General features: G+C 48.5%; 1 protein-coding gene across 1 annotated transcript in view; it reads left to right on the plus strand.

Annotated features, from left to right (window-relative positions):
• Positions 1 to 24329, plus strand: part of PCID2 (PCI domain containing 2) — a 55504-nt gene that overhangs the window by 25786 nt on the left and 5389 nt on the right. The window contains 5 exon segments of the mRNA XM_030201520.1: positions 2517 to 2592; positions 2691 to 2832; positions 15963 to 16063; positions 19367 to 19440; positions 19582 to 19707. Coding sequence (XP_030057380.1) covers positions 2517 to 2592; positions 2691 to 2832; positions 15963 to 16063; positions 19367 to 19440; positions 19582 to 19707 — 519 coding nt within the window.

The raw sequence follows: 24329 nt of genomic DNA on the forward strand, positions 1-24329 counted from the left end.
AAGCAGCGTTAGAAGGAGGAGAGCGACTCGTTTACTGCATTTATTTGCCTGGGAGGGTTAGGTATCCCCCCCCCCCCCAGCAAAGGTATGTTAATGTGTGTGTTTTGGGGGGGGGGGAGAGGAGGGATTCATTGCCCCTCCAGTCCACCCTTGAGCCCCCCCAAAATTGCAGATAACATTTAATGTGGACAAATGCAAAGAATGCACTTAGGGAAAAATAATCCCAAATACAGGTACAAATGTTGGGTTCTGAGCCAGGCATTACCACCCAAGAGAGAGATCCTGGAGTTATTGTGGATAGTGCATTGAAATTTTCAGCCTAACTTGCTGTGGCTTCTAAAAAAAAAAAAAAAAAGCAAATTCAGAAAGGAATGGTAAACAAAATGAGAATATCATTATGCTTCTAAGTCCCTGGCATTATTTATTTATTCTCAATGCTTGTTATACTGCAAGTTGTCCATGGAGGCAGTTATACGGTTTACAGTTCTAAAAACAATTATGGGAAGGACTGAGAGACCAAAGAGGGGAAAGGGTAACACAATCAGAGGGGAGTATTAAAGGCTTCTGTGAAAAGGAAGGTTTTTAACATGTGCAGTTCTGGTTGCCCATATAACAGAACTAGAAAAAGTTCAGTAAACTGTACCAAAATGACAAGGAGAGAGAGCGACCCTCGTGAAGAGAAGTTAAATAGGTTAGAGCTCTTCAGCTTGGAGAAAGATGACTGAGAGGGGATTTGATAAAAAATGTATAAAATTGGAAACAATTGTTTCACCTTTCAAACCACTAAAACAAGGGAACACTACATGAAACTAATGGCCAGCAGATTGAAAACAAATATTAGAAAGCTTCTTTTTTCACTCTGTGCACAATAATGGTTTAACATTTGTTGTCGGAGGATCTAGTCAAAGTGAAAGGAGGAAAAGACCATAAAAAACGATTAGTCGAGTAAACTTGGGAGAGCCATTATTCATCCTTGGAAATTAACTGTGTCAGGAAAAGATCTACTTTTGGGGATCTGCCAGGTACTTTTGACCCAAGAGCTGCTTTTGGAGACAGGATGCTGGGCTTGATGGGGCCTTTGACTCAGCATGGCTTTTATATATACTAGTAAAAAGGCCCGTTTCTGACACAAATGAAACAGGCGCTAGCAAGGTTTTCCTCTGAGTGTTTATGTTTGAGAGAGTGTGTGTGTGAGTGGGAGAGAGTGAATGTGCGAGTGTGTGTATGTGACAGAGAGAGAGTGAGACTGGGTGTGAGTGTGTCTGTGAGAGAGAGAGTGTGTGTGTGAGATTGAGAGTGTGTGCCAGGGCCCCCCCCCCTCCCAGTTCTAGTGTCCCCCCTCCGTGTTCCTGGGTCGTCGTCCCCCCTTCCCTCCTCCTGAGTTCTAGGGCGTCCCCCCCTCCGAGCTCCAGGGTCATCGTCCCCTCCCTCTGAGCTCCAGGGGTCGTCCCCCTCCCTCCCTCCAACTTTCAGGGTCCCCCTCCGAGTTTCACGGTCCCCCCTCCCCCCCTCCAAGGTTCAGGGTCCCCCCTCTCTGAGTTTCAGGGTCCCCCCTCCCTTCTTCCCTCCGAGTTTCAGGGTCATCCCCCCTCCTCCCTCCCAGCTCCAGGGTCCCTACTCCCTCCCAGTTCCAGGGTTGTTGTCGTCCTTCCCTTCCTCCCTCCTCCCTCCTTCCAGTTTCCAGGCCCAGGCCCCCTCCCTCTGAGTTTTAAAAGTCATCTTCACTTATCAAGTCAGGGTTACGGTGGCAGCCAGCATCGATAAAATGCGTGCAGGCTCGGCCCTTCTCTCTCTTTCTCAGCAGTGGTCCCGCCTTGTGGAAACAGGAAATGAGGACGGGACCACAGCTGAGAAGAGAGAGAAGGGTCGAGCCTGCACGCGTTTTACCGCTGCTGGCCGCCGCCGTAACCCTGACTTGGTAAGTGAAGATGGCTTTTAAAAATGGAGGGAGGGGGCCTGGAACTGGAAGGGAGGGACGACAACCCTGGAACTGGGAGGGAGGGGGGGCCTCTGGAACTGGGAGGGAGAGAGGGACGACGACACCCTCATGCGTGTTGCAATGACGGACCGGGCAGGCGTGTTGGGCGATTTTTTTCACACCGTTGATTGGTTCCTCGTTCTTGTGATGGTGAGAGCCAATGAAACGCTGAATGACAGACTTACGAACCCTACACTGCCACAGTGCCACGGAGTCAGCTTCAGAACGTTGGAGGTGCTTTTATTATAGTAGATATATATATATATATATATATATTATATATTCTTTGGGAAAACTACATGGCCTGTTTCTGGATAGGGAAGTTAAAAAAAAAAAAAAAAAAAAAAAAGATGTCTACTGAAGCCTTTCCAGTAGTGATAGAGAAGTGTTGATCCATGTTAGAATACCTATGATAGTATAAAGGGCATTTTATGTTATTTTCGGACAATAGGTAGAAACACTAAGCAGACTTTATGCTATACGTTTGCAGAATTGGAGCTTTGGGTATAGTATTGTCTTTTTTCTTTTCTCCAAATAGCCGAGCTGGTATTGATGACTCCAAGAAGTGGGGAATGTTGTTTCTGGTGAATCAGCTATTCAAAATTTATTTTAAGGTATGGCCAGTGGGAAATTAGTTTTTTTGTCAACGTAAGATGCATTCTTTGCATCTCTGATGGACTGTTCAATAGTGGTCTGCTTTTCACCCATACAGATCAACAAGCTTCACCTTTGTAAGCCACTGATCAGAGCTATTGACAGCTCAAACTTGAAAGATGAATATAGCATGGCACAGAGGGTCACATACAGATACTACGTGGGACGCAAAGCCATGTTTGACAGTGATTTCAAACAAGGTATTTTTCCAGGATGTATTTATCATAAATACGCTTCCATATCATCAAGCTGATCAATCCATAGACTGGTGGTTGTGTCCATCTACCAGCAGGTGGAGATAGAGAGCAAACTTTTGCCTCCCTATTGTGGTCATGTGCTGCCGGAAACTCCTCAGTATGTTCTCTATCTCAGCAGGTGGTGGTCACACACAGCAGCAGCTCTGGCTAGGCCTCCAAGCCTAATTCTTAGGTTTTGTTGAGTGCTGGGGTTGAGGGCTCTTTTGAGCAAGTGCAAACCTGGTGGTGCCAGGTCCCTCCTTTTCTCCCCCCTCCCGCTGGCTCCGTTAAAAAAAAAAAAAAAAAATTTGAAACGTCCTTAAAGGCGTTTATTCGACGTTTATTTAAACGTTTATTGCAGCTACTCACTGGGACAACCAGGTCGTTACAGCTCGGAGCGGAAAGCAGGTAATTTTTACCTTTTTATAGCGGGCAGGGGGTTCCCCGATTCTTCTCCTCGTGGCATATGGCGTCGGAGGGCGAGGGCGCAAGAGTCGCTCCCCGGATCGCTTGAGCGCTTCTAGAGGGGATCGGGGTCTTAAAGCCTGATTCGCCCTTGTTGGGTGACAGTTTCGTGACCGATGAATGTCCCGGTCCTTCCTCCGGCGTGGCGGTTTTTCCCGCCATAAACGCCCATCCCCCGCTCCTGCCTCCGCCATCTTGGCCGGCCACGCGGCTCGGACGGCTTCTTCTTGGGCCGCCCTTGAGGTTGGAGACATTAATGCCATGAACGCCCTTAATTTGGGCGACGGCACAAAGCGGCTAAAGTTAAGCGCCGTTCTTCCCGCGCGGCTCCTTCGCGGAGTGTCGCGCCGGACGCCATTTTGGATGCGCAGCATGTCTCTCCCCCACTCTTGCGAGCGCCGGTTGAGGGTGCGTCTAGGGCTGTAGCCCAGGCTGCGGAAGTGCACAGTCTGGGGGGTTTCTCCCCCGAGTTTGTTTTGCTGCTGCATCAGGCCTTCCTTATGCAAAACGCTGCCCCTGCTCCCTCGTCTGGTAAAGAGGTTGAGGTGCCCAGAGGTAAACGCCCTCGGGTTGATTCCCAGGCCTTGGAGGACTTTGTCTCCTCCGATGTAGATGAGGGCAGCGTATCTGAGTTCTCCCAACGGTCCTTGCGGATTCCTTGGAGGAGACGGATCCCCGCTCGGATGGAGCGGATGACCCCTCTGCAGCGCGGCTTTTTAGCTCAGAGGATTTGCCCAACCTGTTGATACAGGCCATGGACACTTTGAAGATTTCCTCTCCGGAGGACGTCTCTCCCTCAGCCCCTGTTGGCTCTGCCATTATGCTGGGGACGAAGCGCCCGCCTAGAACCTTCCACGTGCATGATGCCATGCACACCTTAATTTCGGCTCAATGGGATGTCCCTGAAGCGAGCCTTAAAGTGGCTAGGGCTATGTCCCGCCTCTATCCTTTGACTGAAAGTGAACATGAGGCCTATCTGTGGCCTACTGTGGATTCTTTAATCACTGCGGTGACTAAGAAACGGCGTTGCCGGTGGAAGGTGGCACGGCCCTAAAGGACGCCCAAGACAGAAGATTGGAGGCGGCCTTAAGGTCGTCCTTTGAGGCGGCTGCTTTAAGTTTGCAGGCCTCAGTTTGCGGCTCCTATGTGGCCAGGGCGTGCCTGACTATGGTGCAGCGGGCTTCCCCCTCGGATCATTCCTTGAGGGCTGATTGGCCGGCCCTGGAATCGGGCTTAGCCTATTTGGCAGACTTGCTGTATGATGTCTTGAGGGCCTCAGCTAAAGGCATGGCTCAGACAATCTCTGCGCGGCGGTGGCTTTGGCTGAAACATTGGTCTGCTGACCACGCCTCTAAATCCCGCCTGGCTAGATTGCCTTTTAAAGGCAAGCTGCTCTTTGGGGTCGAGCTGGACAAAATCGTGACCGATCTCGGCACGTCTAAGGGCAAGAAGTTACCAGAGGTCAGGGCTCGGGCTAGTACTCGTCCCGGTACCTCCAGAGGACGGTTTCAGGAAGCCCGTCGGTACCGCCCGGGCAGGTCGGGTTCCTCTGCTCCCTCTTCCTTTAAGAGGAATTTCTCCCCCAAGCAGCATTCCTTTCGCAGAGACCGCCGTCCCGGAGGTGCTCCCTCCGGTCCTCCCCCAGGGTCTCGTACCCAATGACGGGGCCTTGGTCCACGCCCCAGTGCAGATTGGAGGACGGCTGTCCTCGTTTCTGGGCGAGTGGACCACAATAACTTCAGACGCTTGGGTGCTGGAAGTCATCAGAGACGGCTACAAGCTAGAGTTCTGCCGACCCTTAAGAGACGGGTTTGTACTCCCTCCCTGCAAGTCTCCGGTCAAAGCTGTGGCAGTGCAGCAGACTTTGGACAATCTGATCCGCCTGGGTGCGGTCGTTCCGGTCCCAGAAAGTCAGCTTGGCAAGGGGCGTTACTCCGTTTACTTTGTGGTACCAAAGAAAGGAGGGTCTGTCCGGCCTATCCTCGACCTCAAAGGGGTCAATCGGGCCTTGAAAGTGCGGCACTTTCGCATGGAGACTCTCCGCTCTGTTATAGCGGCAGTGAAGGCAGGGGAGTACCTGGCATCCTTGGACATCAAGGAAGCGTACTTGCATATTCCCATCTGGCCTCCTCATCAACGCTTTCTGCGTTTTGCAGTCCTGGGCCGACACTTCCAGTTCAGAGCCCTCCCGTTCGGGTTGGCTACTGCTCCGCGGACCTTTTCCAAAGTAATGGTGGTCATCGCGGCCTTCCTGCGAAAGGAAGGAGTACAAGTCCATCCTTATCTGGACGACTGGTTGATCCGAGCCCCCTCTTATGCAGAGTGCGGCAAAGCTGTGGACCGGGTAGTTGCTCTTTTGAGCTCCCTGGGATGGATCATCAACTGGGAGAAAAGCCAGCTGCGCCCGACTCAGTCCCTGGAGTATCTGGGAGTTCGATTCGACACCCAAGTGGGCAGAGTGTTCCTGCCAGACAATCGGATTGTCAAGCTTCAGGCTCAGGTGGACCAGTTCCTAGTAGCCTCTCCTCTTCGGGCTTGGGACTATGTGCAGCTGTTGGGCTCTATGACGGCCACGATGGAAGTAGTGCCCTGGGCCAGGGCTCATATGAGACCACTACAACAATCTCTGCTGCAGCGCTGGACTCCGATGTCGGAGGATTATGCTGTGCGCCTTCCCTTGGACCCAGCAGTGCGCAAGGCGCTGAGCTGGTGGATGCAGACAGACAAGTTGTCTGCGGGAATGCCTCTGGTGACCCCGGAGTGGATTGTCGTCACGACGGACGCCTCTTTGTCGGGCTGGGGAGCCCACTGCTTGGGAAGGACAGCGCAGGGGCTCTGGTCTCCTGCAGAGGCAAAGTGGTCTATCAACCTCCTGGAACTCAGAGCCATTCGGTTGGCGCTTTTGGAGTTCATCCCGGTACTGGTGTTGAAGCCGGTACGGGTCCTGTCGGACAATGCCACGGCTGTGGCCTATGTCAACCGCCAGGGAGGTACCAAGAGCGCCCCTCTAGCCAAGGAGGCTATGAATCTATGCCAGTGGGCAGAAACGAACCTGGAGCAGCTGTCAGTGGCCCACATTGCCGGAGTCATGAATGTCAAGGCGGACTTTCTCAGTCGCCATAACTTGGAGCCCGGAGAGTGGCAGCTATCTGCTCAGGCGTTCTTGGACATCACGAAGCGCTGGGGCCAGCCGAGCCTAGATCTGATGGCGTCATCGGCCAATTGCCGCGCTTTTTCAGCAGAGGACGGGACCCTCGATCCCTGGGAGTAGATGCTCTTCTCCAACAGTGGCCGACAAGAGCTTCTCTATGTGTTCCCGCCCTGGCCCATGTTGGGCAGGGTGCTAGACCGGGTGGCAAAGCATCCCGGCAGGGTAATCCTGGTGGGTCCGGATTGGCCCAGACGTCCCTGGTATGCGGACTTGATCAGGCTCTCAGTCGACGATCCTCTGCGGCTGCCAGTGGAGCAGGGCCTGTTACATCAGGGTCCCGTGGTGATGGAGGATCCCTCCCCCTCTGGTCTTACGGCCTGGCTATTGAGCGGCAGCGTCTGAGAAAGAAGGGCTTCTCAGACAAGGTCATCGCCACTATGCTGAGAGCGAGGAAGTGCTCTACTTCTACTGCTTACGCCAGGGTTTGGCGTATATTTGCAGCGTGGTGTGAAGCAGGCTCACTTTCTCCCTTCACTGCTCCAATTTCTTCAGTGTTGGCGTTCCTGCAAGAAGGTCTGGAGAAAGGCCTGTCGCTCAGTTCCCTTAAAGTCCAGGTAGCGGCTCTGGCTTGCTTCAGGGGCCGCCTGAAGGGTGCTTCCCTGGCTTCGCAGCCAGATGTGGTGCGCTTTCTCAAGGGAGTTAATCACCTGCGCCCTCCTCTGCACTCAGTGGTGCCTGTGTGGAATCTCAACCTGGTGCTAAGAGCATTGCAGAAGCCGCCTTTTGAACCCTTGTCGAGGGCATCTCTGAAAGACCTGACGTTGAAACCGGTCTTTTTGGTGGCTATCACTTCAGCCAGAAGAGTTTCCGAGCTCCAGGCGCTCTCATGTCGAGAGCCCTTTCTGCAGTTCACTGAGGCAGGAGTGACTATTCGCACAGTGCCTTCCTTCCTGCCCAAGATTGTTTCTCGCTTCCATGTGAATCAGCAGCTCTGTCTCCCTTCCTTTCGTAGGGAGGACTACCCAGAGGAGTACTCTGCTCTTAAATATCTGGATGTGAGACGAGTCATCATCAGATACTTGGAAGTGACCAATGAGTTCCGGAAATCGGATCATCTGTTTGTCCTGTTTGCAGGTCCTCGTAAGGGTCTGCAGGCTGCTAAGCCTACAGTGGCAAGATGGGTCAAGGAAGCCATTGCAGCGGCTTATGTGGCCGCGGGGAAGGTGCCGCCTATCCAGCTGAAGGCTCACTCCACTAGAGCTCAGGCGGCCTCGATGGCAGAGGCCGGGTCCGTCTCCTTGGAAGAGATATGCAAGGCGGCAACTTGGGCTTCGGCTCATACATTCTCCAAGCATTACCGCTTGACTGTGGCTGCACGGGCGGAGGCCCGGTTTGGAGCTTCAGTGTTGAGGTCAGGGATTTCAATGTCCCGCCCTGGGTGAGTACTGCTTCGGTACATCCCACCAGTCTATGGATTGATCAGCTTGATGATATGGAAGGTAAAATTATGTATCATACCTGATAATTTTCTTTCCATTAATCATAGCTGATCAATCCATAGCCCCTCCCAGATATCTGTACTGTTTTTATTCTGGTTGCATTTCAGGTTCAAGTTTAGTCTTCAGTTACTTCAGAAAGACTTCGTGTTCAAGTTTTTTCACTTGGATTCTTCAAGAGTTGAGACGAGTTTGTGTTACAGTGAGCTGCTGCATTCCTCTCCCCTCCGTTTTACGGGGCTGGATTGAGATTTAAATTCTGCCGGCACTCCCTCCCGCTTCGTGCGGCTGTAGGGCAGCTTTGTACCCCTCCCGCTTCGGCGGTGTTAGGGTCAGTCAGCTCCTCCCGCGGTTGCAGGATAAGCCAGATCCCCCCGCATCGGCGGGTGTGGTGTCCCTCCCCCGCTCCGCGGGGATGAGCTGGACGGATTCCCCTCCCCCACTTGTGTGGGGATGAGCTGGGTTAATTCCCCTCCCCCGTTTCGGCGGTGGTGAGCTGGGCAGAGTGTCCCTTCGTGGGTGTAATTCTCTAAGTGCTGAGTCCTGCGGATGGAGCTTTGATATCGACATACTGAGGAGTTTCCGGCAGCACATGACCACATATAGGGAGGCAAAAGTTTGCTCTCTATCTCCACCTGCTGGTAGATGGACACAACCCACCAGTCTATGGATTGATCAGCTATGATTAATGGAAAGAAAATTATCAGGTATGATACATAATTTTACCTTGACATCCATCGCCAACAATTAATTTGGCATCAAGCCAATTTTATGTATCTTCATAAAATGAAATTAACCATCATATATGTTTCTATTGTGTAGAAGGTGCTGCTGATCTTATGATAGCTGTAGAGCAGGAGCAAGAGTGGGCAACCTCGGCTCTCCAAGGCCTTAACCAAGTTGGATTTTCACGATTTCCCCAATGAATACGCATTATATATATTCTACAGGGTAATCAGTTACAAAAATCAACAATAGTTATTGCAACATATATCAAATGTTGATCTAAACTTCAAGTTCACAATTCCAAATATAAACATTTTATTCAAACATTACAACTTCTCTTATAAAATTAAACATTCACCCCACAGAGCCCCCAGAGTGTTTTCATTAGTGTATTCCTTTCTGTCCCACTTCCACAGTCCGTTAGTCTCAGAAAAAGAGTCTCACACACTTAAACAATTTCCTCTTTCAATGAAGCTGTGTGAAATGTTCAAAAACTTCACATTTCTCTTCACTAGAAGGATCCACTATCACCTACTAACACTCCCAAGTAGGTTCCGCAGGATTTAATGCAAAGTTTAAAAAGTTCAATGAAAAATGCTCTGTTCTCTCTCATTCGTGTGCAAAATGCAATATGAGCCCGGTCTCAACCTGGCCCATGTTTCAAATACTTCCTCAGACCAGAAGCTGAAAAGCAAAAATTTCTCTCATCATATACTAAATTGCACAACCTATCCTACAACTATAAAATACTAATATGAAAAAGAATATCAATACAAAAACAGTAGCTGGGTGTGAACCCTCAGACTGTTCAACTGTGGCGTTTCCGAAGTAAAGAATGCTAACACGTGTGCACTCTGCTCCCAAGAGAATATATAGAAAAGCAGACATCCACCCCTCATGAATAGGGGGATGGGATCAAATCCTCCCTGCTGGCAGTGCTGACCAATCAACCTCTCTATTGAGCCCATTGGGTTCTACCGTGTCCCACAAAAAAAAAATTAATTTTTGTTCTTTAAACCACAATTTCTGAATGATGTGCCCACCTGTTTTTGGAGGTAATTGTAAAAGTACCCCAAATTGAAAATCATCCACTGAATGATTCTCTTCAATCCAGGGGGCTACCGATGGTGCCTCCCTTTTCTGTAACCGTATATTCTCCGAGGACAAGCAAGCTGTTTGTTCTCACATGTGGGTCGACGTCTGCGGTGGCCCAGGAATCAGAAATCTTGCAAGCAAAATAAAAGGTTTTGCCAGAGAGTTCTGGCGCGCGAATCGCGCATACGACTTCCCGCCTGTCGCACAACCGTGTACCTCAGTTCTTTTTTCTCTGTGGTTAGATGAGGCAGTGTTTCCTCAGCGCTCCGTCAGGCCCAAGAAGAGAACTACTCTTCGCGACTGAGTTTCGTGTTATTTTCGCTTTTATTTTCTTTTTTAAAAGAATTTTTTAAAAAGTAGTTTTCCTGTAGTTTTCTTGTTTTTTTTTTTTGTCCACCTTTAAAGTTTCTTTTCTTTTTCGACGCAACTGGCCTTTGGGCTGCGCGGTCGGGTTTATTCTCTTTTTTTGTGCCTTCTTTTTTGGCACAATCACGTCGTTTGATTTCACCAAGGCCGTTTTTCCTTTCATGTCATTGAAAACACCCAGCAGCTTCAAACGTTGTACTCGGTGCAACCGGACCATCTCAGGTACTGATACCCACGCCTGGTGTATCCAGTGCCTTGGGCCCGATCATAGCCCAGCCGCTTGTAGTCTGTGTCTTCGTATGAAGAAATGGACCCAAGCGTCTCGAGAAGCACCACGAGAGAAGCTTTTTGGGGCTCGGTCTGGTCCTTCGACATCGGTACCGAGGTCGTCGACATCTACAGGAGCATTGACGTCGGGAGCAAAGGTAATGGCTGCTCAGAGACCAGTTCGCGCTGGGAGCAGTGAGGCATCGAGTGGGTCTCCACCTGCCTCGAGGCCTCCTGTTATGCAGGCCCCCCCGGGACCACCCTTCGTCGGAGCCAGCCCCAAGGAGATGTGAGGATTCCACGTCTTCCTTATCGGAACCGAGGAGTCTCGATGACTGACGTTGAGCAAAGGCGAAGAAGCACCGCCATCGTTCTCCTTCAATACACTGTACCGGGAGCTACTACTATTACTATTTAGCATTTCTATAGAGCTCCAGGGCGTCGAGAGAGTCTGCACCCAAGAAGCGTCGGCGCCGAGAGGACCGCTCCCTCTCGATACAGGAGGTGCCAATGCGCCGTCTCCTAGCAGCCCAGTACCTGCTCCCGAACCTCCACGGGTTCTGACACCACCTATTCCACCGACCCTGCAGCCTTCTCCAATGTCGGCTCTCGACGAGCGCATCCGAGCCTTGTTTCCAGAACTTCTGGAGGTACTGCTTCGTCAGTCAGCTTCAGTGTCAGGGGTGCTTGCACCCTTTGTACCATCTGCTGCAGCGGTCTCAGGCCCTTCTCCTGTGGTGAGGTCTCTGACTGACTGTGGTTTCGCCTGCGGCATCGGCGTCGGCTGCCACCCAGGTCGACTCCCCTTCGACATCGGTGGAGGGAGCTTCGCCGCAATCAGATCAGGCGTCGACTTCTCGACATCACCATAGAGGACATCGTTCCTCGGCGTCGAGGTAGGTCCAGTGTCGAAGCACCTTAACTCAAGCTTTATCCGACACTGAGCTGGAGCATTTGTGGGAGTCAGAAGAAGATCCCAGATACTTCTCTTCTGATGAGTCATTTGGGATTCCCTCTGATCCTTCCCCTCCGCCTAAAAGGAGACTTTCTCCACCGTGTTTGTCCGGGAAATGGCTACGGTTATTCCCTTCCCTGTGGAGGTTGAGGATGAGCCTAGGACTGAGATGCTTGAGGTCCTGGATTATTCTTCTCCACCTAAAGAGGCAGTGACAGTTCCTGTGCATAAAGTACTGAAAGAAGTCCTTATGCAAAACTGGTCGGCCCCTCTGTCTGGCCCCATGATCCCGAAAAAAGCTGAGTCCCAGTATTGGATCCACAGTGAACCTGGGTTGAAGAGGTCTCACCCCACAATTCCATGGTGGTGGACTCCGCCCTCAAGAGAGCCAGGAGTTCTAGAGACTATGCTTCGGCGCCCCCAGGCAGAGAGACTAGGACTCTACTCATTTGGGAGGAAGACGTATGCTCGCCGCCAAGATTCAATCATACCAGCTCTTCATACCAGTTGTGGAGGAGTAGCGTTGTGGTTAGTGCAGTGGACTTTGATCCTGGGGAACTGAGTTTGATTCCCACTGCAGCTCCTTGTGACTCTGGGCAAGTCACTTAACCCTCCATTGCCCCTGGTACAAAATAAGTACCTGAATATATGTAAACCGCTTAGAATGTAGTTGCAAAAACCTCAGAAAGGCGATATATCAAGTCCCATTTCCCTTCCCTTCCATGAGCGTGCACTTGCAAGACTCAATACGTCAACTGTCGGGCTTGGTTGAGGCACTCCCTTCGGAGTTGGCTGAGCCTTTTCGCCAGGTGGTCAGGCAGCAGAAGGTGTGTCGCAAGTTCCTGGCCAGATGTACTTTTGACACTTTTGAAGTGGCATCCAGAATCACTGCTCAAGGTATAGTGATGCGCAGATTCTCATGGCTGCGTGTCTCTGACCTGGATCATTCTGTCCAGAAGCGAATGGCATATGTTCCTTTCCGGGGGGACAATCTTTTTGGTGAAAAAGTAGAGGATCTAGTTGACCAGATCAAGAAGCACAATGATGCTATGGATTTTCTCTCCCACCGGGCGCCTTCTGCTACTGCCTCCTCATCTAGGAGGTTTTTTGGTGGGAAGAGGAGTGCTCCCTACGCCTATTCTAGGCATAGGTACACTCCTGCTTCTCGTCAGCCTGCCCAGGCTCATTCCCAGCGCGCTCGTTCTCGTCAACAGCATGTGACTAAGGCCCAGTCTGCTCCCCAGCAAAAGCAAGGGACGGGCTTTTGACTGGCTCCAGTTAAGCATAGCCTCAATAAAAGTGTCCGTGCCGGACGACTTGCTGATTGGAGGGAGTTTGATCTTTTTTCACCTAAGGTGGCCTCTCATATAACCTCCGACCAGTGGGTTCTTCAGATAGACCGGTTAGGATACACCCTCAATTTGGAAACCAAACTCCAAGTTGCCCACCAGGAGCTCAATCTTACAGCTCACAGCACAAGCAGGTACTTGCAGAGGAACTCTCCGCCCTTCTAAAGGCCAATGCGGTCGAACCAGTTCCACCAGGGGAAGAAGGGCTGAGATTCTATTCCAGGTACTTCCTTGTGCAAAAGAAAACGGGGGATGTGTCCCATCCTAGACCTAAGGGCCTTGAACAAATTTCTAGTCCGGGAAAAGTTCAGGCTGGTTTCCCTAGGCACTCTTCTTCCCATGATTCAAGAAGGCGACAGGCTATGCTCCCTGGACTTAAAGGATGCTTACATACACATCTCGATACTCCCAGCTCACAGGAAGTATCTTCGATTTCGACTGGGAACTCAGCACTTTCAGTACTGTGTTCTGCCCTTTGGTCTGGTTCTTCGCCCAGAGTGTTCACAAAGTACCTGGTGGTAGTCGCAGCATCGCTTCGCAGACTTGGGTGTGCATGTGCTCCCTTATCTTGACGATTGGCTGGTCAAGAGCACCTCGGAGGTAGGCACTCTACAATCCATGCGAATGACTATTCAGGTGCTAGAGCTACTGGGGTTTGTGATCAATTACTCCCAAGTCCCATCTCACCCTAATTCAAAAGTTGGAATTCATTGGAGCTCTATTGAACACAAAGACAGCTTGAGCTTATCTTCCTGAGGCACGAACAGACAACTTCCTGTCCCTAGTGTCTTTAGTGCGAGCGCCTCAGCAGATCACAGTTCAGCAGATGTTGAGACTCCTGGGGCACATGGCCTCAACAGTTCATGCAACTCCCATGGCACGACATCACATGAGATCACTACTACTACTATACTACTACTATTTAGCATTTCTATAGCGCTACAAGGCATACGCAGCGCTGCACAAACATAGAAGAAAGACAGTCCCTGCTCAAAGAGCTTACAATCTAATAGACAAAAAATAAAGTAAGCAAATCAAATCAATTATTGTGTACAGGAAGGAGGAGGGTAGGTGGAGGCAGGTGGTTACGAGTCAAAAGCAATGTTAAAGAGGTGGGCTTTCAGTCTAGATTTAAAGGTGGCCAAGGAAGGGGCAAGACGTAGGGGCTCAGGAAGTTTATTCCAGGCGTAGGGTGCAGCGAGACAGAAGGCGCGAAGTCTGGAGTTGGCAGTAGTGGAGAAGGGAACAGATAAGAAGGATTTATCCATGGAGCGGAGTGCACGGGAAGGGGTGTAGGGAAGGACGAGTGTGGAGAGATACTGGGGAGCAGCAGAGTGAGTACATTTATAGGTTAGTAGAAGAAGTTTGAACAGGATGCGAAAACGGATAGGGAGCCAGTGAAGCGACTTGAGGAGAGGGGTAGTATGAGTAAAGCGACCCTGGCGGAAGACGAGACGGGCAGCAGAGTTTTGAACCGATTGGAGAGGGGAGAGGTGACTAAGTGGGAGGCCAGCAAGAAGCAGATTGCAGTAGTCTAAACGAGAGGTGACAAGGGTGTGGATGAGGGTTTTGGTAGAGTGCTCGGAAAGAAAGGGGCAGATTTTACGGATGTTGTAAAGAAAGAAACGACAGGTCTTGGCGGTCTGCTGGATGTGAGCAGAGAAAGAGAAAGAAGAGGCAAAGATGACCCCAAGGTTTCGAGCTGAGGAGACAGGGAGAATGAGAGAGCCATCAACAGAAATAGAAAACGGGGGGAGTGGGGAGGTGGGTTTGGGGGGAAAAATTAGAAGTTCGGTTTTGGTCATGTTTAATTTCAGGTGGCGTTGAGACATCCAGATAGCAATGTCAGACAAGCACGCTGAAACTTTGGTTTGGATGCAAGGTGAGATATCAGGAGTAGAAAAGTAGATTTGGGAGTCATCAGCATAGAGATGGTAGGAAAAGCCATGGGATGAGATTAATGAACCAAGGGAAGAAGTGTAGATAGAAAAGAGGAGGGGACCAAGAACAACCCTGAGGTACGCCGACAGGCAGAGGGATAGAAGTAGAAGAGGATCCACCAGAGTGAACACTAAAGGTGCGGAGGGAGAGGTAGGAAGAGAACCAGGAAAGGACAGAGCCCTGGAATCCAAGTGAGGACAGGATATCGAGGAGTATGCTGTGATCGACAGTGTCAAAAGCAGTGGAAAGATCAAGAAGAATGAGGATGGAATAGAGACCTCTGGATTTAGCCAGTAATAGGTCATTGGAGACTTTAGTAAGAGCAGTTTCGGTTGAGTGGAGAGGGCGAAAACCAGATTGTAGTGGGTCAAGAATAGCATGTGAGGAGAGAAAATCAAGGCAGCGGCGGTGAACAGCACGCTCAAGTAATTTGGAGAGAAAAGGAAGGAGGGAGATGGGTCGGTAATTAGAGGGACAAGTAGGGTCGATGGACCCTAGCCTCCCAGTCAAGCTACGGGAGCTCTAGAGGATGTGATCCAACTGGCCACCGACTTTCGGAATTCTCTGCAGTGGTGGACGATTCGACCCAGTTTGACCTTGGGATGTCCATTTCAAATTCCTCAGCCACGAAAAGTGCTGACGACGGATGCATCTCTCCTGGGGTTGGGAGCTCAGGTAGATGAGCTTCACACTCAAGGAGCCTGGTCCTTTCAGGAAACAGGTCTTCAGATCAATCTCCTGGAATTGCGAGCCTTAACTTTAAAGGCATCTTAAAAACGCTAACGCGCCTTAGTAAACATACCCTAGAGTTTTTACTTCTCCAACCTAAAAATTCGTGGAAGCATATACACATGCTTAGCATGGTAAGGGAGGGAAATTTTCAGACAGGCCAGTCTGCACAGGCTTTGAAAATTGTCCTTACTGAGCCTGCTTATTGTGTGGCTGTTTTTGCCAATAATTGTTTGCTTTTAAGATTTAGCTTTAATAATAGAATTTGCAATTATTTCAACCCTGTTTATTGATGCATCTCCATTAACCTCTCTGTCAAACTCTAGGCTAATATATTTTTTCTTATTTATACTGCTACTAATTTTTCTTTTATATATAGACGAATAGTTGATTTGTTTTGCTTCCATCTCCTGAGTAGTCAGGTGAATGTATGGCAGATTAGAGATCTCTCTGTAACTTCTCTGAAGGTAAATTGGACAAGCTGTAAAGGATTATTTGTTTAGCTTTCTGCTGAAGAGTTTTCTTGACTGATGGCTTTGCTGTTTGTTTTCTAGCTGAAGAGTACCTGTCATTTGCCTTTGTGCACTGCCATCCTTCTAGCCAGAAGAACAAAAGGATGATTCTGATTTACCTGCTGCCAGTGAAGATGTTGCTGGTGAGTGGCGAGATGGCCTGCCAGCCACATGGAAGTTTTTCTTGATCTTTAGTTAGCAAGGGCCAAATGTATTCACAGCACAACTGTCTCAGCTGCTCTCCTTAATCCTCTTTGTGTGGGTATTTGTCACCTGCTTATTTTACCACTGTAAGATTTAGTTTGGTTGAGTTTTACACTCATGCTGCCAGCACAAACCAATAGCACACCAAGAGGCATATTTTCAAAGCACGTAGCCTTCCAAAGTTCCATAGGTTTCTATGGAACTTTGGAAGGCTAAGTGCTTTGAAAATATGCCTCCAAGTCTGTTCATGTTTAAGAACTGAATGGTACAATAAGAGGTGGTTAAGGCCACCAACACTACACGTGCAGTACTACATAAATTGGTCAATATGTTGGAAAATAAAAGTTCACTATCAGCCAATTTAACTTTTAATTTCCAATGGGCTCCTTTTTTATAGGAGATGATCAGTGGAACCTGTAGCTGAAGAAATGGTTTTAAAAGAATTGGGTAAAAAAAAAGCATTTGTTCTGTTTTTCAGAGTTGATAATCTGCTTGGTATCAAGCTTCAGATCTTGAATTCCCTTCTCTTTCCATGTCCATTCATCTCCCCTCTGTGTCCCTGCCATGTTGAGCATCTCCCCCCTTTGTATCTTTATTCTTGCCTTGTCCAGCAAGACCCCTCTTTGTCCCTGTCCCTATCGTTTATATAGGGCACTCCCTTCTTACCTCTAAAAGGAAGCCGAACAGAAGAGACTAGAATAAAGCAAGCCCTTCTAGCAAAGGAAAAACACTTTAGAGTTCAGTTTTTTCTCTTTTATAATAATGCTAAAATTTATTAGAGTAAATAAATGGTTACATTAAAAATTCTTTTATCCCAGTATTAAGGAAAATTGAATTACTATTTATATCAGTCCAAATTTCAGTATAAGGAAAATAAAATCTCTCTGTGTGTTTTCTCTTCGGAAGCTGGCAGACTGCTGAAGCTTAATTTTGTCCAATCACAATGCCTTATATTTTCTCTCTTACTTATCTGGCATTCTTCAACTCTGACCTCTAAGGTCACATTCACATAATTCTGTTACTCTGGTATTTTTCTCAAATATTCATCATTTGCTCTTTGTAACCTCTGTCCCTTGAATACCCAGGGCGTTTTTTCTATTGAAAAAGGTGCCGGTACTCAAATGCCAGGCCACCCTTCAGGGGTGGGGTGATCAATGTGTGACCCACCCCATAAGAACCAGACCCCCTGCAACCAGTCACAGACTCTATGACAAGGCAGAATTGGTGTGTAGAGCCTGAGCTCTTTCATTAAAACTTGGGGACCATAGGTCAATTTTAGCAGACAATGGAAAAGGTGCCGGTACTCAGTACCCCTAAGTACCCCCTCAAAAAAAGCTCTGTGAATACCTATCACTCATTGTGGTCCTTCACTGAAAATATCCCTGTATTATGTTCAAAGCCTGTTTGAAACAATCAGACACTTGTTAAAGTTTATAGTCCAATTACTAGGGTTAAACAAGCTTGTCTATGGCCTGTGAGAAAACCAAGACACAAGCTAGCTAATTGCCCTACTAGATCAGAGAAAGGAATGTTATACAAAGCTGACTGATTTGAAAAACCAAACAGATCTATACACTATCCCCCTCCCCATGTCCAGCATCACGTCTCTATGTCCCTATTCCTCCTCATGTTCAGCTTCTCCCTCCAATCTCCTCATTCCTAACCCAGGATCAACATCCCCCTTCCTTTTCTTGTCCTCCCCTCCCCTTTCCATCCAGCATCTACCCTCCATCTCTTCCCCTTTTATCCAGCATCTGCCCTCTTTCTCTCTCCTCCTTCATCCATGGTCTGCTGTCCTTCTTTCTTGTCCTCCCTTCTATTCAGCGTCTGCGCCTCCTCTTTCCTCCTTCATCCATGGTCTGCTCTCCTCTCCAATCCAGTGTCTGCCCTTTCCATCCAGCATCTGCTCTCCTCTTCTCTCTCCCTTCTATACAGTGTCTGCCCTTCTTCTCTTCTTCTTCCTTCCAGTGTCTGTCCTTCTCCTCTCCCTCTTCCATCCAGGGTGTATCTTCTTTCTATTCCCCCTTCCATCGAGCCTGTGCTCTCCTCTCCCTCCTATTCATGGTCTGCTCTATCTCTCCCTCCACCTCTTCCATCCAGCCACTGTCCCATCTCTGTAACCCCCATTCCAGCTTCTGCTTCCTCTCTGTTCCCCCTCCTACCCTGACACCCCTTCCGCTGTTGCTTCTCTTGAGCAGCCAAAAGAAGCTAAACATCATGGGGATAGACTCTCCATTGGTACGGTCCTGCTCCTTTGATGTTGCGTTTTGTTCCAAGGCAGAGCCAGCAGCCTGTGCCAATAGGGAGACTGGCCCAATGGTGAGCTTATCTTCTTTTGCTGCTGCTGAGAGAAGCAGCGGCTTGAGTGACAGCAGGAGGGAGGTGGGGAAGTCCCAAATCGGAACTCCTGATTATTTGCTAAAACAAACTGATTCAAATTGATTCACTCAAAACGAATTGGCAAATCGATTTGAATTGTGAATTGGACAGCACTACTCCCCAGTAGTCTCATACCTCTTCCCTTTGGCTTCTTCTGATCTCTGTAATTTTCACACTGCTGCATGAATGCATGTATTTGATTCAGCCAGAAAAGGTGCCCAACAATTATACCTGCTCCACAAAAACACCAACAAACGCAGCTTTTTTTTGTGCTTTGAAGGAACCTCTAATAAGCTGGCAAATAAACACCTAAATTCACAATTTTTATAACACTTAGACATAAATAGGGCTTTTATTGTTACATACTTTTGTAAGAGATATATGTTTTTTGGGTCAGGTCGGTGCCAGTGCATTCAGAAGTCCCTGGTGTGATCCCTGAGTCAAGCCATCCTTTGATTGGATTGGTTTAGAAATTCTGGTGGGGGGGGGGGAGAAATCGATATTAATTTGATACTTAGTGGCTAGAACCAGGGCCTGTGATTCTAGGGTTTGGAAGGAGACCTGGTGCAAGGCCTGTGCTCTGGGATTTTCGCTGCAAAGATTAGACTAGATGTGTTGGGGGTGAGGAAGAGGCAGGAGTGGGATATCAAATAAGGGATAAAATGCTTGGGTAGCTACAAATGAAGGCTTATGTCACTGAATCCAGCCTTGGTTCTGATTGTGCTGAAAATATAAGGGAGCAGGAGAGAACTGTTAGGTCCAAAAAAACATATGTATGCATTTTTTATTTTACTGAGAATATTCATTATTATATATAAATATGGAATGTTGTTGTGGATCTTTGTATTGCACTTATTTTTCAGGGTCACATGCCAACAATTCAGCTGTTGAAAAAATATGACCTCATGCAGTTTGCTGAAGTTACAAAGTCTGTAAGGTACAGTGCGCCAGTGACTCTTTATAGTCCTGAATGTTATTCACTAGCAGACTGAACTGGGAGAGCAATCTTTAGTTTCATGTCAAGGTGATTTACAATCTAGTAACTGTATTTCTACTGTCTCTGTTTCTTGCTCAACAGTGAAGGAAACCTCTTGTTGCTGAATGCAGCTCTTGCGAAACATGAGACCTTTTTTATTCGCTGTGGTATCTTCCTGATCCTTGAGAAGCTTAAAATCATCACGTACAGGAACCTCTTTAAGAAAGTGTGAGCTACGCAATTCATTTTCTTACTGGTTAAAGAGGAAACGTCACAATATTCTTTTAAAATGAAGACCAATAATGTATTTTAGAGTAGAAAAAGACTGTAAAATCACGACTTAGCATTAAGGCTGCAAGTCCTCCTGTTAATATGGGATGTTTCCATGATTTGGAATTAACAGCTCATGACTCTAGATCAGAATATTAAGAACACCAGGGCATGATCATATTAGGAGCTTTGAAACATGTTCTCCAGTAGCAAGGGTGGCTACTTTAGTGATATAATAAACCACACCAGTGGGAAGATGAATACATTAAAAGTAGAGTTTGTATTTATGATACTAGGGGGCTTGTTTTAAAATCAGTTAGACTTACAACGTTCCATAGGTTACTGTGTAACTTTGTAAGTCTAAGTCTGAGCGCTTTGAAAATAGGCCTCTATATCACCCATTTACTAAAATGCATTAGCTTCAGGGCTGTGAAGTTGGAGTCGGAGTTGGACTGCAGCTTCAAAATAAAAATGTATAATATTATTGCGATACCGTGAGCGAGGGTTGAGAGTGAGCCTGCACAATACAGCCGGTCAGCGTTGTAAACATGAAAATAAATGCTTTATTAATGTAAGTCTGAGGCCTGTTACTTCACCGGCCTAGGAACAAAAGTAAAATCTTTTATCTTCAGAGGGGAAAAAAGTCTTAGCATGGATCTGTGGCTAACAGGGCCCAAAACACAGTCTATGGCATGTGACTGCCATGTCTCAAACACAGTTTGTAGTTTCTCTCTTCCTGTCATGGTAATTCTAGTTCTGGCTCCAGCTAGACCTCAGAACAAGGCTCACAAGTCTTCAAATAAAAGATTGGATTACCTCAGCCAAGTCACAGCAACTAGACATATTCAGTAAAGGTATAGGCTGGGGCTTCAGTTCTTCCTTCCTTGGGCCTCCTTAACCCCAGTCTGGCCCCACCTTTTATACTTCCTGATGTCTGTCCCCCCTTAGTTCCACCCCTCCTGTCTCATTTCCTCCCTGGATGGACTAGGTTTTTTAAGGTGACTTAGGCTATCTGAGGGACAGGGCCGCCGAGAAGGGGGGTCAGGGGGCACCTGCCTGCCCTCGGCTCCGTCCGCCACCGGGCCCCCTGCATTAAAATTGGCAGTGCCTTAGCTGAGCTCCGTTTGGAAAGGCAGATCGCCTCCCTTCGGGTCTTCCATGTGTCCCTCCCTCCTAATACCCCGAATATCTGGGTGCTGACGTATCAGTTCCGCCAAAGGCTCTATGTACAAAGCGAACAGGAGGGGCGACAAAGGACATCCCTGTCTAGTCCCTCTACCAATTGGGAAAAAAGATGTATATCCCCCATTAATATTAATGCATGCCTTCGGAGCTGCATAGAGGGCCTCCAGCCAAGCACCAAAATTCTCTCCAAGGCCCATCCGATTCAGGACTTCTCGTAAAACCCCCCAACTGACCCTATCAAAGGCCTTTTCTGCATCTACAGCCAACATAGCTGTGCTAGACCGGGATCTCTGCGCCTCCCATATTAAATAGAGAGTGAGCCTTATGCTATCACCAACGTGTCACTTGGGGATAAACCCAGATTGATCTATATGAATCAATTTTGACAGTACCCTTGCCAATCTGTTAGCCAGGATCTTGGCACTATCTTTTCATCCACATTCAAGAGTAAAATAGTCCTATAGGAACCACAAACAGTGGGGTCTTTCCCCGGCTTAGGCAGGACTGTTACCCCCGCCTCAGACATGGATGCCGGAAGTCCATTACCCTCCAAAACTTCATTACCCACTCGCACCAATAAATCTCCAAGCTCTTCCACAAAGCACTTATAAAAACTCGCCGTGTACCCATCTAATCCCGGCGCCTTTTCATTAGGGAGCCGTTTTATCACTCCCTGATCCTCCCCAATTCTAATAGGTTCCCCAAGTTGAGCTCTTTCAGATTCATCCAATCGGTGTAATGGAACCTGGTCCAAATAGCAAGCTATATCTGCAGCCGATGTACCTGCAGAAGCAGTATATAAATCTTGATAATATTTCACAAAACATTTTCCAATATCTAAATCAGTATAGTGCCATCCTCCCCTATCTTCTTTCATCTTTTGGATAAGGGAGCGCCCTCTCCTCGCCCGTAAATAACGGGCCAACATTGCACTAGATTTATTGGTGAACTCAAAACACTGCTGTTTTAATTTAGTTCTCATAAAATCCACGTCCGCCATCTGCAATTGTGCTATTTCCCCTCTCACTTGCTTAAGGTCTTCCCATATTTTTTTTTTTTTGTTACATTTGTACCCCGCGCTTTCCCACTCATGGCAGGCTCAATGCGGCTTACATGGGGCAATGGAGGGTTAAGTGACTTGCCCAGAGTCACAAGGAGCTGCCTGTTCCTGAAGTGGAAATCGAACTTAGTTCCTCAGTTCCCCAGGACCAAAGTCCACCACCCTAACCACTAGGCCACTCCTCCACTTCTGCGGCGTAGGGTGTCTTTTATGCAACTTTTCTAAGCGCACTAACCTCATATGCAAAGTCAGTGAGTATTGCCCTCTTTCCCTTTTCTTGCGCGCCCCCCATTTAATGAAGGCACCCCTCACCACTACCTTCAATGCATCCCATAGCACCCCATCAGTTACTTCCCCATTATCATTAAAGCAACAAAATTCTTGAATATTAAGCGTAATATCTTCCCACACTTTCTCATCTCCCAGCAGTGACTCATTAAGTCTCCAGACTCCCTGCCACCTGTATTGACCCAGCCCCGTTAATTTAATCCACATTGGTGCGTGATCCGCAACACAAATGGTCTCTATCTCAGCCGCCTCCACCATATGCCATCCATAGCGGTGCACCCATAACCCATCTATACGGGAATAGGTCTGCGTTGCATGTAAGTAGAATGTATAATTCCACTGCACCCCATGTAGCAACCTCCAACAATCCACCACTTCCAGCCCCTTCATAAATTGCAGCATTGCCTTCCGCCCAGGACCACTCTGCTGACCTCCTCCTGCCAAATGGTCCAATCTTGCATCGGGGGCAATATTAAAATCCCCCCCCCCTACCACCACCTGCCCTCCAACAATTCCAAAAGCTCTTCCTTTAATGTGCGATAGAATTTCTTCTGCCCCACGTTCGGAGCATAAATATTGATCAGTGTCAGCTCCTTCCCCTGCAACCACCCTCTAAGGGCCACACTCCTCCCACTAGTATCCTGAAACACCTTTTGAATTGGAAACCCACAAGTTTGTCGTATCAAAATGGCCACTCCCCCATCCTCTTTGGCCCTTTTCCCTGATGAACCACTACTTCCCGAAAAGGCCTACGACGCAACATATGAGTATCTCTCGGTCTTAAATGTGTTTCCTGAAAAATGTCACATCCCACTTTAACCTACTCAATTCCTTAAGTACTCTACTGCGCTTCCCCGGATTATTGAGCCCATTTACCATGTACCCACCAATAAGGACTCTCCCCTGCCCCCCTTCCTCCCCATGCCTCCTTCCCCTCCCCACAGCCATCCCCTCCCCCTGCTCCAAACCCAATCCCCTCTGCTTCAACATATCCCCACCCCCTCCCTCATCCTCCCCGTCCCTCCCCCTCCCCCTCCCCTTTGCCAATCTCTCCCAGAAGATCAGCCATCCCACGAGGAACAAACGCACGCACCCCTAACCCTCCCCCCACACTACACTCCCTCACATCTGCTACTCTCATTCAGCCTTTGCATTCCTACCAAATCTCCCTCTACCCCACCCAACCCCAGATCCACATAATTGCATTCCCAACACCCAACAATCACATTCTCTCAGCTCACCCCTCTCAGTCGTCCCACAAACTCACATAATCCCCACTCTCATCAGGGTGTCATTTCCTCCCTCCCCTCTCCCCTCCATCCCCCTACATATAGCACCCCCGAAATTGGTTGCTTATCTTCAAAAAGTCCTCAATGAATCAATCAGTCATGTACTGTTCTGCTTTCCTTCAGGAAGCCTGCTTGTCAGAATTCTTTCCCCGATCCACCACCGTCTGCCACGCTGAATCCGCTCGGGTTTCCTTGATTGTCTCCAGTAACTCCTGCTGACCTGGAACACCTCTACACCACAATGTAGACCATGCTTCATCCGGGGTCTTCACTCTGCAAGACTTCCCATCCACCGTTAGCCACACTGCAAATGGAAAAAGCCACCTATAGCGAATCCCCTTTGACCGCATGAATATCGTGACTTCTTGGAAGGAGCAATGCTTCTGTAAAGTAGTCCATGCCAGATCTTGAAACACTCCAACCTTATAGTTTTTCCAAAGAATCGCTTTTTGCTGCCTCGCTTTAGTCAGGATCTTCTCCTTCATGGGAAAATCCGCAAAGCACGCTACAATGTCTCTTGGGTTGGATTCTCGCTGCGGGTCATCCGCTCTATGCGCTCCTTGGATGTAGAGGTCCAGTAGTTGCCCACCGTCCTCTGGATTCAAGTTGCTAAATATGTCCAAGCCTGGGATGCCTTTAAATCTCAAATTATTTTGGCGCGATCTATTCTCCAGGTCTTCCACCTGCTCCTTAAGTTGTTGCAATTCCACCGCATCAGTATCCACTACTTTATGGAGTTTCCCCATGTCCTGCTGAAG

This window comes from Microcaecilia unicolor, chromosome 4 (assembly GCF_901765095.1).
Source record: "Microcaecilia unicolor chromosome 4, aMicUni1.1, whole genome shotgun sequence".
Lineage (NCBI taxonomy): Eukaryota > Metazoa > Chordata > Amphibia > Gymnophiona > Siphonopidae > Microcaecilia > Microcaecilia unicolor.